General features: G+C 51.4%; 1 protein-coding gene across 1 annotated transcript in view; it reads right to left on the bottom strand.

Annotated features, from left to right (window-relative positions):
• Window positions 1-12,833, bottom strand: part of CLN6 (CLN6 transmembrane ER protein) — a 43,340-nt gene that overhangs the window by 24,201 nt on the left and 6,306 nt on the right. Inside the window, exons 2-5 of the mRNA XM_003901108.3 lie at window positions 9,873-10,049; window positions 9,520-9,727; window positions 9,024-9,120; window positions 1,292-1,406 (exon numbers count right to left, since the gene is read on the bottom strand). Of these exons, the coding sequence (XP_003901157.2) occupies window positions 1,292-1,406; window positions 9,024-9,120; window positions 9,520-9,727; window positions 9,873-10,049 (597 nt within the window). The remainder of the gene's footprint in view (window positions 1-1,291; window positions 1,407-9,023; window positions 9,121-9,519; window positions 9,728-9,872; window positions 10,050-12,833) is intronic.

Here is a 12,833-nt window from a genome sequence, read left to right as displayed (position 1 = left end):
CTTTGCTTTGTGTTTGTTTTGTTTTTTGAGACAGAGTCTCACTGAGTCGCCCGGGCTGGAGTGCAGTGGTATGATCACGGCTCACTGCAGCCTCGACTTCCCAGGCTCAGGAGATCTTCCCACCTCAGCCCTGAGTAGCTGGGACTACTGGTGCACATCACCACACCCAGCTAATTTACAAATCTTTTGTAGAGACGGGGTCTCACTATATTGCCCTGACTGGTCTCAAACTCCTGGGCTCAAGTGATCTTCCCATCTCAGCTTCCCAAAGTGCTAGGATTATAGGCATGAGCCACCATGCCTGGCCCCAAAAGGTCTTTGCTAATTGGCATGATCACTAGACGTTACAAAGTGCCAGTTTCCGCATTGGATATCGTTATTTTTACACTTGAATTTGCTGAGTGACCTTCGAAAAGTCACTTCCCCTTTATCTTCCAGTAAACTGAGAGAATAGGCCTGGATGCCTTCATATCTTTTGGCTCTATGACTGTGGCCCCTCAGGCAACTGCCAGCAAGTTGGGTGGGAGGGGTCTGCGGGCCATGAATAGTCACACTGTGCCCCCACTACCAAATAATGACTTGACCCCTGGTGATACCTCACTTAATTTTCTTCACGTTCATCTATTTATTATCTATCATCTATCAATTATCTATCTATCTATCTATCTATCATCCATCCTCCCACTACAAGCAAGGGGCACTGGTGCCCTCCCAGCATTAATCTCTTCTGTGGAGGCCACCACTGGATACTAAAGGATTAAGTAGCCTTGGAGGGCAGGGGATGGTTTCACTGGATGGCATTAAAAATTACCCATGGCTCAGTCATATATAATATGCAAAATCAGCCTATGTGCTTCAACTCCAGAAAAAATAATACTATCCCAAGGTAATAGGGAAGGACAGGGGGTGGGGGGTGGGGGCGGATGGCGGGGGTGCTCCACTTCCTTTCCCATACTCCTTTGTCTGTCTTAGTGATTTGGTTCAACCTGGTTCACCTGCTTCCAGACACAGGCCAGAGGGGGTTACAGTATTATAATATGACTGTTTAGGACCACCAGTTCCCCCATAGGAGTCAGGGCACAGTATGACTCTTCAGGCCCCCCCCCCCACTTGCTGGCAGTTGCCTGACGGGCCAAGTCATAGAGCTAAGGATATGAAGGCATCCAGGCCTATTCTCTCAGTTTACTGGGCGATAAAGGAGAAGTGACTTGTCTAAGGTCACTCGGCAAATTCAAGTCACAATAAGTGTCCTCAGTGCTGGTCGGGGCCCTGTGCACCATTTCACACTCACCATGGCAATGGGGCGCCCAAAGTCCAGAACCCAGTTCTGCAGCGTGAAGTAGAACCAGAGGTCGAGGTGGAAGGGAGCTGTGCGGGCAGCCTCATCAGCGCTGACAGAGCCATGCCTGGGAAGGAACCAGACGAGAGAGGTCAGCTCTTCTCTCCTCCTCCACCAAAATCTTCCCCTGAGATTAGCCACAAAGAGGTCTGGGGACTTGAGGACAGGAGGAGGCACACACAGTTGAGTTCTAGGGATAGGGTTTTGCTGGAAATACTGGGGTCTGGCCCTGCGGTCCAGGGGAAGGTGGACTTCAGCTGCCCCGACCTTAGCTTCCCTGTGATTCAGGAAGGAAACAGCTGAACAGGTGTAACTGCTGGGGTTTCTCCCCTACTGAATGATGGAGGAAATCAAGTAAGGCAAAGGATGCAGTCGTGGTTGAAAAGCATGAAACATGATGGATGGATGATGGCAGCTGACCTCAGTTGAGCACTTACTGTATTCCAGGCACTACTGTTAGCTGTTTACATATATTATCTCATTTAATCCTCACAGAAACCTTTCAAGGCTGAAATATTACCCCCATTTTACAAATCAAAAACCTGAGGCCCAAGAGGCTCAATAACTTGCTCAAGGTCACAGAGCTAAGGATTTGAACCCAAATGATAGGGCTCCTGAGCTTATACTTTTAACCTCCATCCCATAGTTGAGTCCATCATGATGGGTCTATGGGATGGGTGTGTGACCGAGCTGGGCCAATCAGAGCCCTCCAATGAAATGGGCCTTAGAGACTGAAATGGGTAGGGCCTCCTGCTCCCTTGATTCCAGCACCATGAGGAGGTCAGGTTGAGCTGCTGGTACTCCTCTTCTCAGCAGGCCACAGTGGAACCTGAGGAGCCAGCAGAAGCAAGGTGATGTGAGAGACACAGGAAGTGGGGTACCGCCTCACCACACATCTTTGGAGGCCTGTCCTTCTCACTAAACAGTTGGTCATCTGCTGTTCGCAGATGCAGTGAAGTTCCAGGACCAGTGCTGCCTCCTCTGGGAAGCCCTCCCTGATGAAGCTTTTCCCAAAGCCCCACCAGCGCACTGCAGGGAGCACTTCAACGCCAACTCAGTCTGGCATAATGGGGCTGGAATTGTACTCTCCCATCTAGACCCTCGAGAACAGGGGTGACCTTTAAGGTTCTCCCAACTCACCCACCTCCCTAGCAGAGTCCAAATCCTCTTTACAGAGTCCCTGCAATTACTTGCACACCTCCAGGGACAACAGGTGCATGCCACCATGACCAGCTAATTTTTTTTTTTTTTTTTTTTGGTAGAGGTGAGGTCTCACTACGTTGCCCAGGCTGGTCTCAAATTCCTGGGCTCAAGTAATCAACCCATATCAGCCATCCATAGTGCTGGGATTACAGCTGTGAGCCACCATGCCCAGCCAACAGCTTGCTATTCTGTTTTTGATTACTAGGCTTATCAGGAGATCAAGTTAGAAAGGGATCAGCGTGGCCTAGGGCAATACACAAAGCTTGCATGAGGGAAGGGAGCCTCAAAGCACAGATGGATGAATCTAACTAGGCAGAAAAGCAGGAGAGCAGGGTAAAGGCCTGGAGGTGGAAGTGAAGAAGGTTCTGCATGGAGCGGAGATGCCTGGCTTACTGGAGCCAGAGAAAGAGAAGGGAGGGGCGGTTGGATCTTCAGACTGGAGACAGCCAGTAACCGTAAGGACTGCTCAGTGGTCTGAGACGAGTAACCAACAGAGGCCCCACCCAGCTCCTTCCTCAGTGGCCATCAGGGTAAGGCCTCAAAAAGCAGACAGTGATAACCTCCAGGCCCAGAGAATTTAGGTGGTGAAAGAGATAACAGCCTTCAGTTTCTTGCTCTGATACCTCCAAACTGGGCAAAAAGTAGGATGTTCGGTAAGAGGAATAAAGGGATTTTGAAAGCATGAACACTTAGATGTGTGTATCTGGAAGTTATGCATACCTAGCACACACTAGAGGCTCGGTGACTACTTCTCCTCCACCTCAGGAAGCACCTCGGCCAATGAGAATCCCTGTCATTAGTCCAGCCTAACTTAGTAGGACAGGAAAAAAAAAAAAAAAAGAGGGGGGACTGGGCCCAGTGGCTCACGCCTGTAATCCCAGCACTCTGGGAGGCTGAGGTGGGCAGATCACCTGAGGTCAGGAGTTCGAGACCAGCCTGGCCAACATAGTGAAACCCTGTCTCTATATAAAAATACTAAATTAGCCAGGCGTGGTGGTGCACGCCTGTAATCCCAGCTACTTGGGAGGCTGAGGCAGGAGAATCGCTTAAACCTGGGAGGCGGAGGTTGCAGTGAGCCGAGATTGTACCATTGCACTCCAGCCTGGGCAATAAATGTGAAACTATCTCAAAAAAATAAATAAATAAAATCTAAAAAAAAAAAAAAAAAAATTTAAAATTAACTGGGTATGGTGGCACACATCTGTAGTTCCAGCTACTCAGGAGGCTGAGACAGGATGATCACTTAAGCCTGGAAGGTCGAGGCTGCAGTGAGCTATGACAGTACCACTGCACTTTAGCCTGGGTGACAGAGTAAGAGCTTATCGCCAAAAAAAAAAAAAAAGCAGGCGCACAGAGTGGATACTCAGCAACCAGCTTGCAAATCAAGATTAGACTGGCATGGTGAAACCATGCCTAATCCCAGCACTTTAGTGACTGAGGGTGAAGGATCAGGAGGTCAGGAGATTGAGCCATCCACAGCTGGCAGTGGGAAACCCTGTCTCAGTAAAAATACAAAATTAGCCAGGGCAGTGGTGGCTCAAGCCTGTAATCCCAGCACTTTGGGAGGCCGAGGTGGTGAGATCCACAAGGTCAGGATGAGACCACATCCTGGCTAACCCGGTGAAACCCCGTCTACTAAAAAATATTAAAAAAACCTGCTTTGAGGCTGAGGTGGCAGGCGCCTGTAGTCCCATCTCCTGGGAGGCTGAGGCAGGAGAATGAAGTAGACCGGGAGGCGAGGAGCTTACAGTGAGCTGAGATCCGACCACTGCACTCCAGCCTGAAGTGACAGAATGAGACTCCGTCTCAAAAAAAAAAAAAAAAAATTAATGAGCGTTCTGGGCGTGGGAGGCTGAGGCAGGAGAATGGCATGAGCCAGGAGGCAGAGCTTATGAAGTATGCCAGTATCGTGCCACTGCTCAGTCACAGGCCTTGGCAGAGACTCCGTCTCAAAAAAAAAAAAAAAAAAAAAGAAAGGCAACTAGAAACTCCAAGAAAAACAAAACAAAGCAACATAAGAGAAAGCAAATTTAGGCCAGGTGCGGTGGCTCCGCCTGTAATCCCAGCACTTTGGGAAGGCCAAGGCGGGCAGATCCAGAGGTCAGGAGGTCGAGACCATCCCTGGGTAACCGCAGTCGAAACCATCTCTACTAAAACTTCAAAAGTGGCCAAGAGGCGTGGCAGCTGAGCCTGTAGTCCCAGCTACTGGGAGGCTGAGGGCAGAATGGTGCGAACCGGAGTAGACTTACAGTGAGCAGTTAGCATACTATACTCCAGCCTGGGCAACAGAATGAGACTCCGATCAATAAAAAAAGAAAAGAAAGCAAATTTAACTGTTAAACATTATTTGGCTCTGTTAGAACAATATTTATTAAATACATGGCTTAAATAAAATACACATTATATATTAATTTTCAATGTTTGAGAGTCTAAAATCTAGATGAAGCATAGAGATAATTATGGTTTAAAACATGGAATTTATAGTCTACTTTGATAACATGAAAACAGAGGACAGAAATTGTAGGAAAGGGTGATGAAAGCTAAAGTTTAGGGTAAGGGATTAATAATCCTCTTTTTATTTTTTAGTTTTTGAGACAAGGTCTTGCTCTGCTGCCCAGGCTGGAGTCTGTACAATCATGTAGCTCCTTGCAGCTGGGCCTCCAAGTGGCTGTCTCATATAAAAGCCTCCTGAGTAGTTCTGAGACCACAAGCATGAGATGCCACTGCGGCTAATTTTTTTAAAATTTTCATTTTTTTAAAAAGGAATCAAAGGCTGGGCACAGTGGTTCATGCCTGTAATCCCAGTACTTTGGGAGGTCAATGCGGGTGGATCACCCGAGGTCAGGAGTTAGAGACCAGCCTGGCCAACATGGTGAAACCCTCATCTAGGCAGAAATACAAAATTAGCTGGGCGTGGTGGCAGGCACCTGTAATCCCAGCTACTCAGGAGGCTGAGGCAGAACTGCTTGAACTCAGGAGGTGGAGGTTGCAGTGAGCAGAGATCGCACCACTGCACTCTAGCCTGGGGGACAAGAGTGAAACTCCATCTCAAAAAAACAATAAAATAAAATAAACCAAGAAATAGCAGTTGAGTATAGTTTTTAAGAGTGTGGACTTGGCTGGGCACAGTGGCTCACATCTGTAATCCCAGCATGTTGGGAGGCTGAGGTGGGCAAATCACAAGGTCAGGAGATTGAGACCAGCCTGGCCAACATGGTGAAATGCCATCTCTACTAAAAATACAAAAAACTAGCTGGGCGTGGTGGCAGATGCCTGTAATCCCAGCTACTCGGGACGCTGAGGCAAGAGAATCGCTTGAACCTGGGAGGCGGCGGTTGCAGTGAGCAGAGATCGCGCCACTGCACTCCAGCCTGGGTGACAGTGCGAGGTTCCATCTCAAAAAAAAAAAAGAGTGTGGACTTTGGAGTCTATTTGGGTTCATATCCCAGCTCTGCTTCTAACCAGATCTTCAGCAAGTCACTTAACTTCTTGGGCCTCGATGTCCTCATTTGTAAAATAGAGATAATAGTAGATCCTATATCTCCTTTTTTTTTTTTGAGACGGAGTCTCGCTCTTGTTGCCCAGGCTGGAGTGGTGCAATCTCGGCTCACCACAACCTCCACCTCCTGGGTTCAAGTAATTCTCCTGCCTCAGCCTCCCGAGCAGCTGGGACTACAAGTGCACGCCACCATGCCTGGCTAATTTTTGTATTTTTAGTAGAGACCGGGTTTCTCCATGTTGGTCAGGCTGGTCTTGAACTCCTGACCTCGTGATCCACCCATCTCGGCCTCCCAAAGTGCGGGGATTACAGGCATGAGCCACAGCGCCTGGCCAGTAGATCCTATGTCAAGGGTCGTGGTTTAATTAATATATGCAAAAACTTAAGAGCAGGGCCTGAGCCACAGAAAGTGCTACATAGTGTTTGCTATTGTTACAAGCCTATTATTTGAAAATACGAATTTGACTCTGGTAAAAACAGCTAAAAGAAGCTAAGGTGATTGTCTCTGGTGCCAGGGAAGGGTGGGACAGGGATTGCTGCTTTTTAAAACTTGAAGCTTTTGTTATTGGATTTATCATGGGCATTAATTATAATACTTTTTTTTTTTCTTTTTTTTGAGACAGAGTCTCACTGTTGTCCAGGTTGGAGCGCAGTGGTGCGATCTCGGCTCACTACAACCTCCGCCTCCCAGGCTCAAGGGATCCTGGTGCCTCAGCCTCCTAAGTAGCTGGGATTACAGGCATGGGCCACCACACCTGGATAATTTTTGTAATTTTTAGTATGGATGGGGATTCTCCATGTTGGCCAGGCTGGTCTTGAACTCCTGGACTCAAGTGATCAACCCACCTTGGCCTCCCAAAGTGCTGGGATTACAGGCCATGGTGCCCGGCCTAGTTATAATACTTTCATTATAATACAAAAACTGGCAACAAAGCAGGTGGAAGCTGGAATGGGTTACCTTAAGAGGCAGTGAGCAAAGCATAGATGCAGCAGAGGAAATCCAAGCATCCTAGGAACTGGACAGGATGATTCTGCCTACTGTCTTGAGCAGCAATTATACTGGGAATGGGCTGAGGCCACGCTGTGGGGGGCAGAGACACCCTGGGAGACAGAGAGTTCATGCCTCACACCACCCCCTTGGGAACACCCTGGTTAGTGGGGAGCTCACACAGGAGAAGAGGGACATCACCCCTTAGCAGCCAAAGTGGAGTTGTAAGAGCAGAGCCCATACGTCAGAAACCCTGGGTTTAGGCCCTGGTTCTTGCCAGCAAATGACGTAACCTCTCTGGGCCTCCATTTCCCCATCTGTACATTGGAAGTGACATCTGGCAGCTCATTGTCAAGACTGAGTAAGATGCTAGACATGGGAGCCCCACATAGGAGATAAAGGGGTGACCATATCTGAGACCCACAGGCTGTTCCCACTGGGCTGTCACAGTTCCGGGCAGTCAGTGACCCCCAACTTGGCGAGGGTTCAGAACAGAGACATTCCACAGGCAGAAGGGGCTCCCTGGAAGAGGAGAGCTGGCAAATGGGTTGGGTGGAGGCCACAGCAGAGATGAAACCACTGGACACGGTGCGGGGCAGACAGCCCGCGGACTCAGCCAGTCAGGCTCCTCAGACCATCTGAGCCTGTTTCCTCATCAGTAAAATAATACTTAGTTCACAGGCCGAGGGAGACAGGTGAGCTACAGTACGCGGTCTATGGTCAGTACATTTTTTCTAAGTGAAAACGGACACCGTCCACAGCTGCTCAGCCCCCATGTACTCAGCAGCAGAAAGGAGCCATCCCTTAGCTCAAGCGCTCAGACTTCTCCCTTCACCCAGGTCGTACCAAAAACTTCTAACAAGGACTTTGCGCATTGCCAGTGCTCAGAAACTTCCCACGACTCCCCAGTGCCTATGGGATAAAGACTATATGCTTAACCTGTCACCTAGGACAGGAGCTAGGGTGAGACAAGCGAGGCCCCCAGGGCCCAACATTTGAGGCGGCACTCACTGTCACGGCTGTGCGCCTACCCCTAAGTTTTGCACTCTAGGCCCTCACTCGAGTCCTAGACTTGCTGCAATTAAAGACCCTTCACAATCAGTCTGCATCCTCCTGTCACTTTCTTTTACTCCAACACCACTAAACTCCTTGCCTTTCCCTACTGTTTCCCTGGCCGGAACAGCCTGTCTTCCCTGGGTCCCCTACCAAGTCCTCTGAGACTCAGCTCAAGTGCCACTTCCTCCATGAAGCCCTCCAAGATGACCTCTCACTCCCACGTGGGCTCTCACTCCCACAGAGCTGGGCACACCACAGGCGCATAAAGAATGCCTGCTGAATGCAGTGAATGTTTCTGGTCAATAAAACGGGACGAAGGTAGAATGGAGCTCTGCTCGTCCCAACCAGATAAACCAAAAACTGAGAAGGGATCCTCATTCATTCTCTGGACGGGAGCTTCCGCCCTTCTCCGCTGTCTCTTCCATTACATTCGCACATTATTGGGTGCCCCAGGTCAAGCAGAGAGCCTCCTGATTAACTGCAGAATCAAGTCCTACTCAAGGCTGGAAGGACCCCGAGAACGCGGAGGTGGCGCCCGGAACTTGCGGATGAGTTGGGGGCCCGAGTGACTAAGTGTGTGTCCCCATCCCCCTGGAGAGCTCTCCCAGCGCAGCGGCTGTCCCGGCGCCGGCCCGGGTCGCAGGGGAGCGCGGGAGGGGCGGAAAACCCCAAACTCCGGGCGGGGGCTCCTCCCACCCGAGCAGCCGCGAAGCGGGGAGGCAGAGCCTCGCTGGGCCCCGGGCTCCCCAGGGGAAGAAGGAAACGCGGGGGCGCCGCCACCAGGGTAGCGCGCCTCCAAGCTCCCAGCGCTCGACTCCGCCCCGGCTCGCGCCTCACATGAGGTTCCTGCCCGGCAGCCCTAGGAGCGTCATGTGGCGGGGCCCGAGCCCCCAGTGCACAGGCGCGTAACCCGCCCGTTCCCCGCGGCGCGCGCCCACCTGGCCTGCAGGAAGGAGGCGCCCAGCTGCGCGCCCGGGCCGCCTGCCGCTCCCGGGTGCTGCGAGCTGCGGTGGGCCTTTCGAAAGACCGGATCAGCTCGGCGAGAGACGGCGGATCACAAATTAACGCAGGGCGGTCAGAGACGGTCGGGCGAACAAAGGCAGAACGGGCAGAACAGAGGAGGCAGAGACGGAGAAGGGAGGAGACGGAGGGAGGAGCAAGGAGCAGAGGAAGGCAAGACGGAGAGGAGGCAGAACGGAGAAGGAGGCAGAGACGGAGGGTGAGGCAAAGACAGAGGAGGGGCAGAACAGGGAGGCGCGGGGGCGGAGGGGAGGGAGGCGGGGCGGGCTCCGCGAGGGGAGGCCGGGAGGCGCGGCGGAGTGTGGCGCCCTCGCCCAGGGGTGGTAAACATGGCCTGTCCGGGCTGTGCGCGTGACCACCAGAGGGCTGGGATGTGTTGGGGTCCCTTGCCTGCCTGGGTACGGGAATCTCTACCTAGGGTGACTGAGGCCTGGGTGTTGGGCTGGGGCGGGGTAGGGACCTGGACTAAGCTGACTCTCATGATCCCGGGGGCAGAGGGTGATGTGAGATTTCCCTTGTTCTTGCGGGTGGAGGAGAGGAGGCAGGACAGGAGACCTGCACGTGTAACACCCGCGTGGTGCAGCACGTGGGTTGCAGATGTTCTAGTGAGGGGCCGGGGTTGCTGACGGTGACAGTGGGAAAGAGCGAGTTTGCGACATCTAGAGTAGCCTGGGAGGTACGGTGACTGGGTCCCTGGATATGGGGGGTGAGGGGAGAAGAGTTCAGGCAGTGGCCGGATTCTGCCCCTGGGTGGATAGTGGAGGCACCCCCCGGGAAGTGGGCTGGAGCAGATTTCGTGTAAATAAAGATTCATCCTTAAACGCATTAAGCTTGAGGTGGATCAGGGAGGCTGTTGGACCGGTGGTCTGAAGCTGAGGTGAAACCTGGGAACTAACCCAGCGGAGAGGCTCCTGAATCACCGGAGCGTACATGACACACAGAACCTAAGGGGACAGCGTCCTCAAGTGAAAAACAGAACCAAGGGTCAAACCTGAGAACCGCCTGCAGGTCAGATTGCCAGGACTTCATTAGTGGTACCACTTTGAACTAGCTGTGACGCGGGCAAATGGCTCAACCCCTCTCAGCTTCAGTTTACTCATCTGTAACAAGAAGATGCCTATTGCATCTACTACACTGGGGCTGTGATGACTAAATCAAACCCTTAGCAGAGAGCCCGGCACTGGTGGACTAGTTATTAACAATAGCCCCTCTCAGGACCTAAGGTTTCCTTCCACAGAAAGGTTACCTTCCACACCACTCTCAACGTCACAAACTCTCTCCTTCCCATGGTCTCTGTCAGCAGCCCAGCCCCCTCACTAGAACAACTGCAGCTACCCTCCATTCTCCCCCACCATCCGCGTGCTATACCGGGCACACGCTACATATGCAGGTCTCCAGTCCTGCCTCCTCTCACCCAGCCCTCAAGTCGCTGCAGAAGCGATATGCCTCATGGAAGGGATGTGCCTCAGATGCAAATGCAATGTGGCCTTCCCCTGGCCAGTATCTTTGGTCTGCTTCCCAGACTGTGAGGGGTCTGAGTTATGCCTATTTCTAGGCTATTTTCTTTCCTGTCTTTCTTCTTGGGAGATTTTTATTGGGTTTATTTCTTTCCCCTTTGGTCAGAACCTGCATGTCCTTTCTTGGCTGTGGGAGGCTAGGGCTGCCTGCCTGGGAGTCATTTTCCATCAGCCCCATCCTGGGCTCTAGCAGCCCACAGGCCACACCTCAGTTCCCACCCCAGGCCCCTGAAGAACACATTTGCTTTAAAGCTTTCTTTGTTTCATTTGATCCACACCAGGTCACAAGGAGAGCAGGCGATGTCTCTGTTTTGCAGCAGAGAAAAACCTAGGCCCCGAGCTGAAGTAGTGTGCCCAAGGGTCAGCCAAGGACAGCACTCAGACCAGGCCCCAGACTTAATTCTGGTGAATCTGATCTACACATCGATCTCGGTATACACCAGAGAAGAAGGATTGAGGCTTCCCGCTCTGACCCCAATTTCTTATCCTCTGCAGGCTTTGCAAGCCTGCTGGGCTCCAGAGGGAGGGGCATGCAGTGCCCATGATGTCATCATCGATTTAATAACACTCACAGGTGGGCTTCCAGCCATCAGAGGATGAGGCTGTGTGGAGGGAGCCTTTCTAGCTCATTTAATCCTCCAATGCCTTAAATACAAACACATCTGCCTTCTTTCTGGAGTCTGCTGCTGCCCCTTGAGTGGAGGGGAGTCCAGCCTGGCAGGGGCCGGGCCTTTCTGAATGAACAAGAGAGAATTCTCCCTGTCCGGTGGGATTATCAGCCCCCTCCCTTTCCCATCTCACCAGGACACTTTAAAAACACCATCTTCATTAGCTCTTTAAGTTGCATGGAAACTTGGGTGAGGAGAATAGAGTTAAACTGAGGGGTACACATTTTCAGGATCTTGTTTGTGATTATCTGAGAACATGGGCCCTGCACATCAGAAGGGAGTCTAGTCTAAGCTCTCTGAGCTGCAATTTCAGTGACCAGCATCAAGAAATCTTTCAGCTGAGAAGGTCCTTTGATATTATGCATCTTGGTGGTTTTGACTTTTCTTTCAGTAGAGATTCCTGCTACTTTTCAATCATAGCTGTATCTGATCCTTTTTTTTTTTTTTGAGACGGAGTCTCGCTCTGTCACCCAGGCTGGAGTGCAATGGCACAATCTTGGCTTACTGCAACCTCTGCCTCCCAGGTTCAAGTGATTCTCCTGCCTCAGCCTTCCGAGTAGCTGGGTCTACAGGCATGCACCACCACGCCTGGCTAATTTTTCTATTTTTAGTAGAGACGGGTTTCACCATGTTAGCCAGGCTGGTCTCAATCTACTGACCTCGTGATCTGCCCACCTTGGTCTCCCAAAGTGCTGGGATTACAGGTGTGAGCCACTGCACCAGGCCTGTATCAGATAATTTTAAATGTACCGCCTAAGATGCGTTAGACACACCAGTCTTCCAGTTCCTTGCCACTTGTTTTGTCCAGCTGCTGTGACAATTGACTTCACCCAGGCAGAAGTCAACTGCACCTCCTCTCCCCTTGACCCCACACCCTTGACCTCAGAAGTGCAGGAGTGTTGGACACTCCATGAAGTGAACTTTGACCAGCAAGAGACAGGGATTAGCAAATAAATTTTTCTCTCTTCCTTTTTCTGGACAGACTGGCCTAAGTTCCAGTTCACATAGCCACTTTAAATAAGGTCCTGGGCCGTGCGCAGTGGCTCACACCTTAATCCCAGCACGCTGGGAGGCCAAGGCGGGTGAACCAGATGAGGTCAGGAGTTCAAGACCAGCCTGACCAACATGGTGAAACCCTGTCTCTACTAAAAATACAAAAATTAGCTGGGTGTCGTGGCGTGCGCCTGTAATCCCAGCTACTTGGGAGGCTGAGGCAGGAGAAATTGCATGACCCCAAAAGGCAGAGGTTGCAGTGAGCCAAGATCACGCCACTGCATTCCAACCTAGGCAACAGAGCAAGACTCCGTCTCAAAATAAGTAAATAAATAAATAATAAAGAAGGTCCTATAAGGTCTAGCATCCATCCGGACAGGAGTGGTGGCCAGCTCCACAGCGCACTCTCCTGTGTGCCCTCTCTCCTCCTCTCTCACTCCCCCTTGTCCTCACTTCCCCTTCCCAGCCAGCGCACTCCCCCATACAGTGTTAGCGTATGCGCTGCCCTGCTCTGCTTCTTCCGAAACCTGGGCTAAGACAAAGATCTTTC

This window comes from Papio anubis, chromosome 7, assembly GCF_008728515.1.
Source record: "Papio anubis isolate 15944 chromosome 7, Panubis1.0, whole genome shotgun sequence".
In the NCBI taxonomy this organism is placed as follows: Eukaryota; Metazoa; Chordata; class Mammalia; order Primates; family Cercopithecidae; genus Papio; species Papio anubis.
The sequence above is the reverse complement of the archived record's forward strand: the minus strand, read 5'-3'. Positions and strand labels throughout refer to the sequence as shown.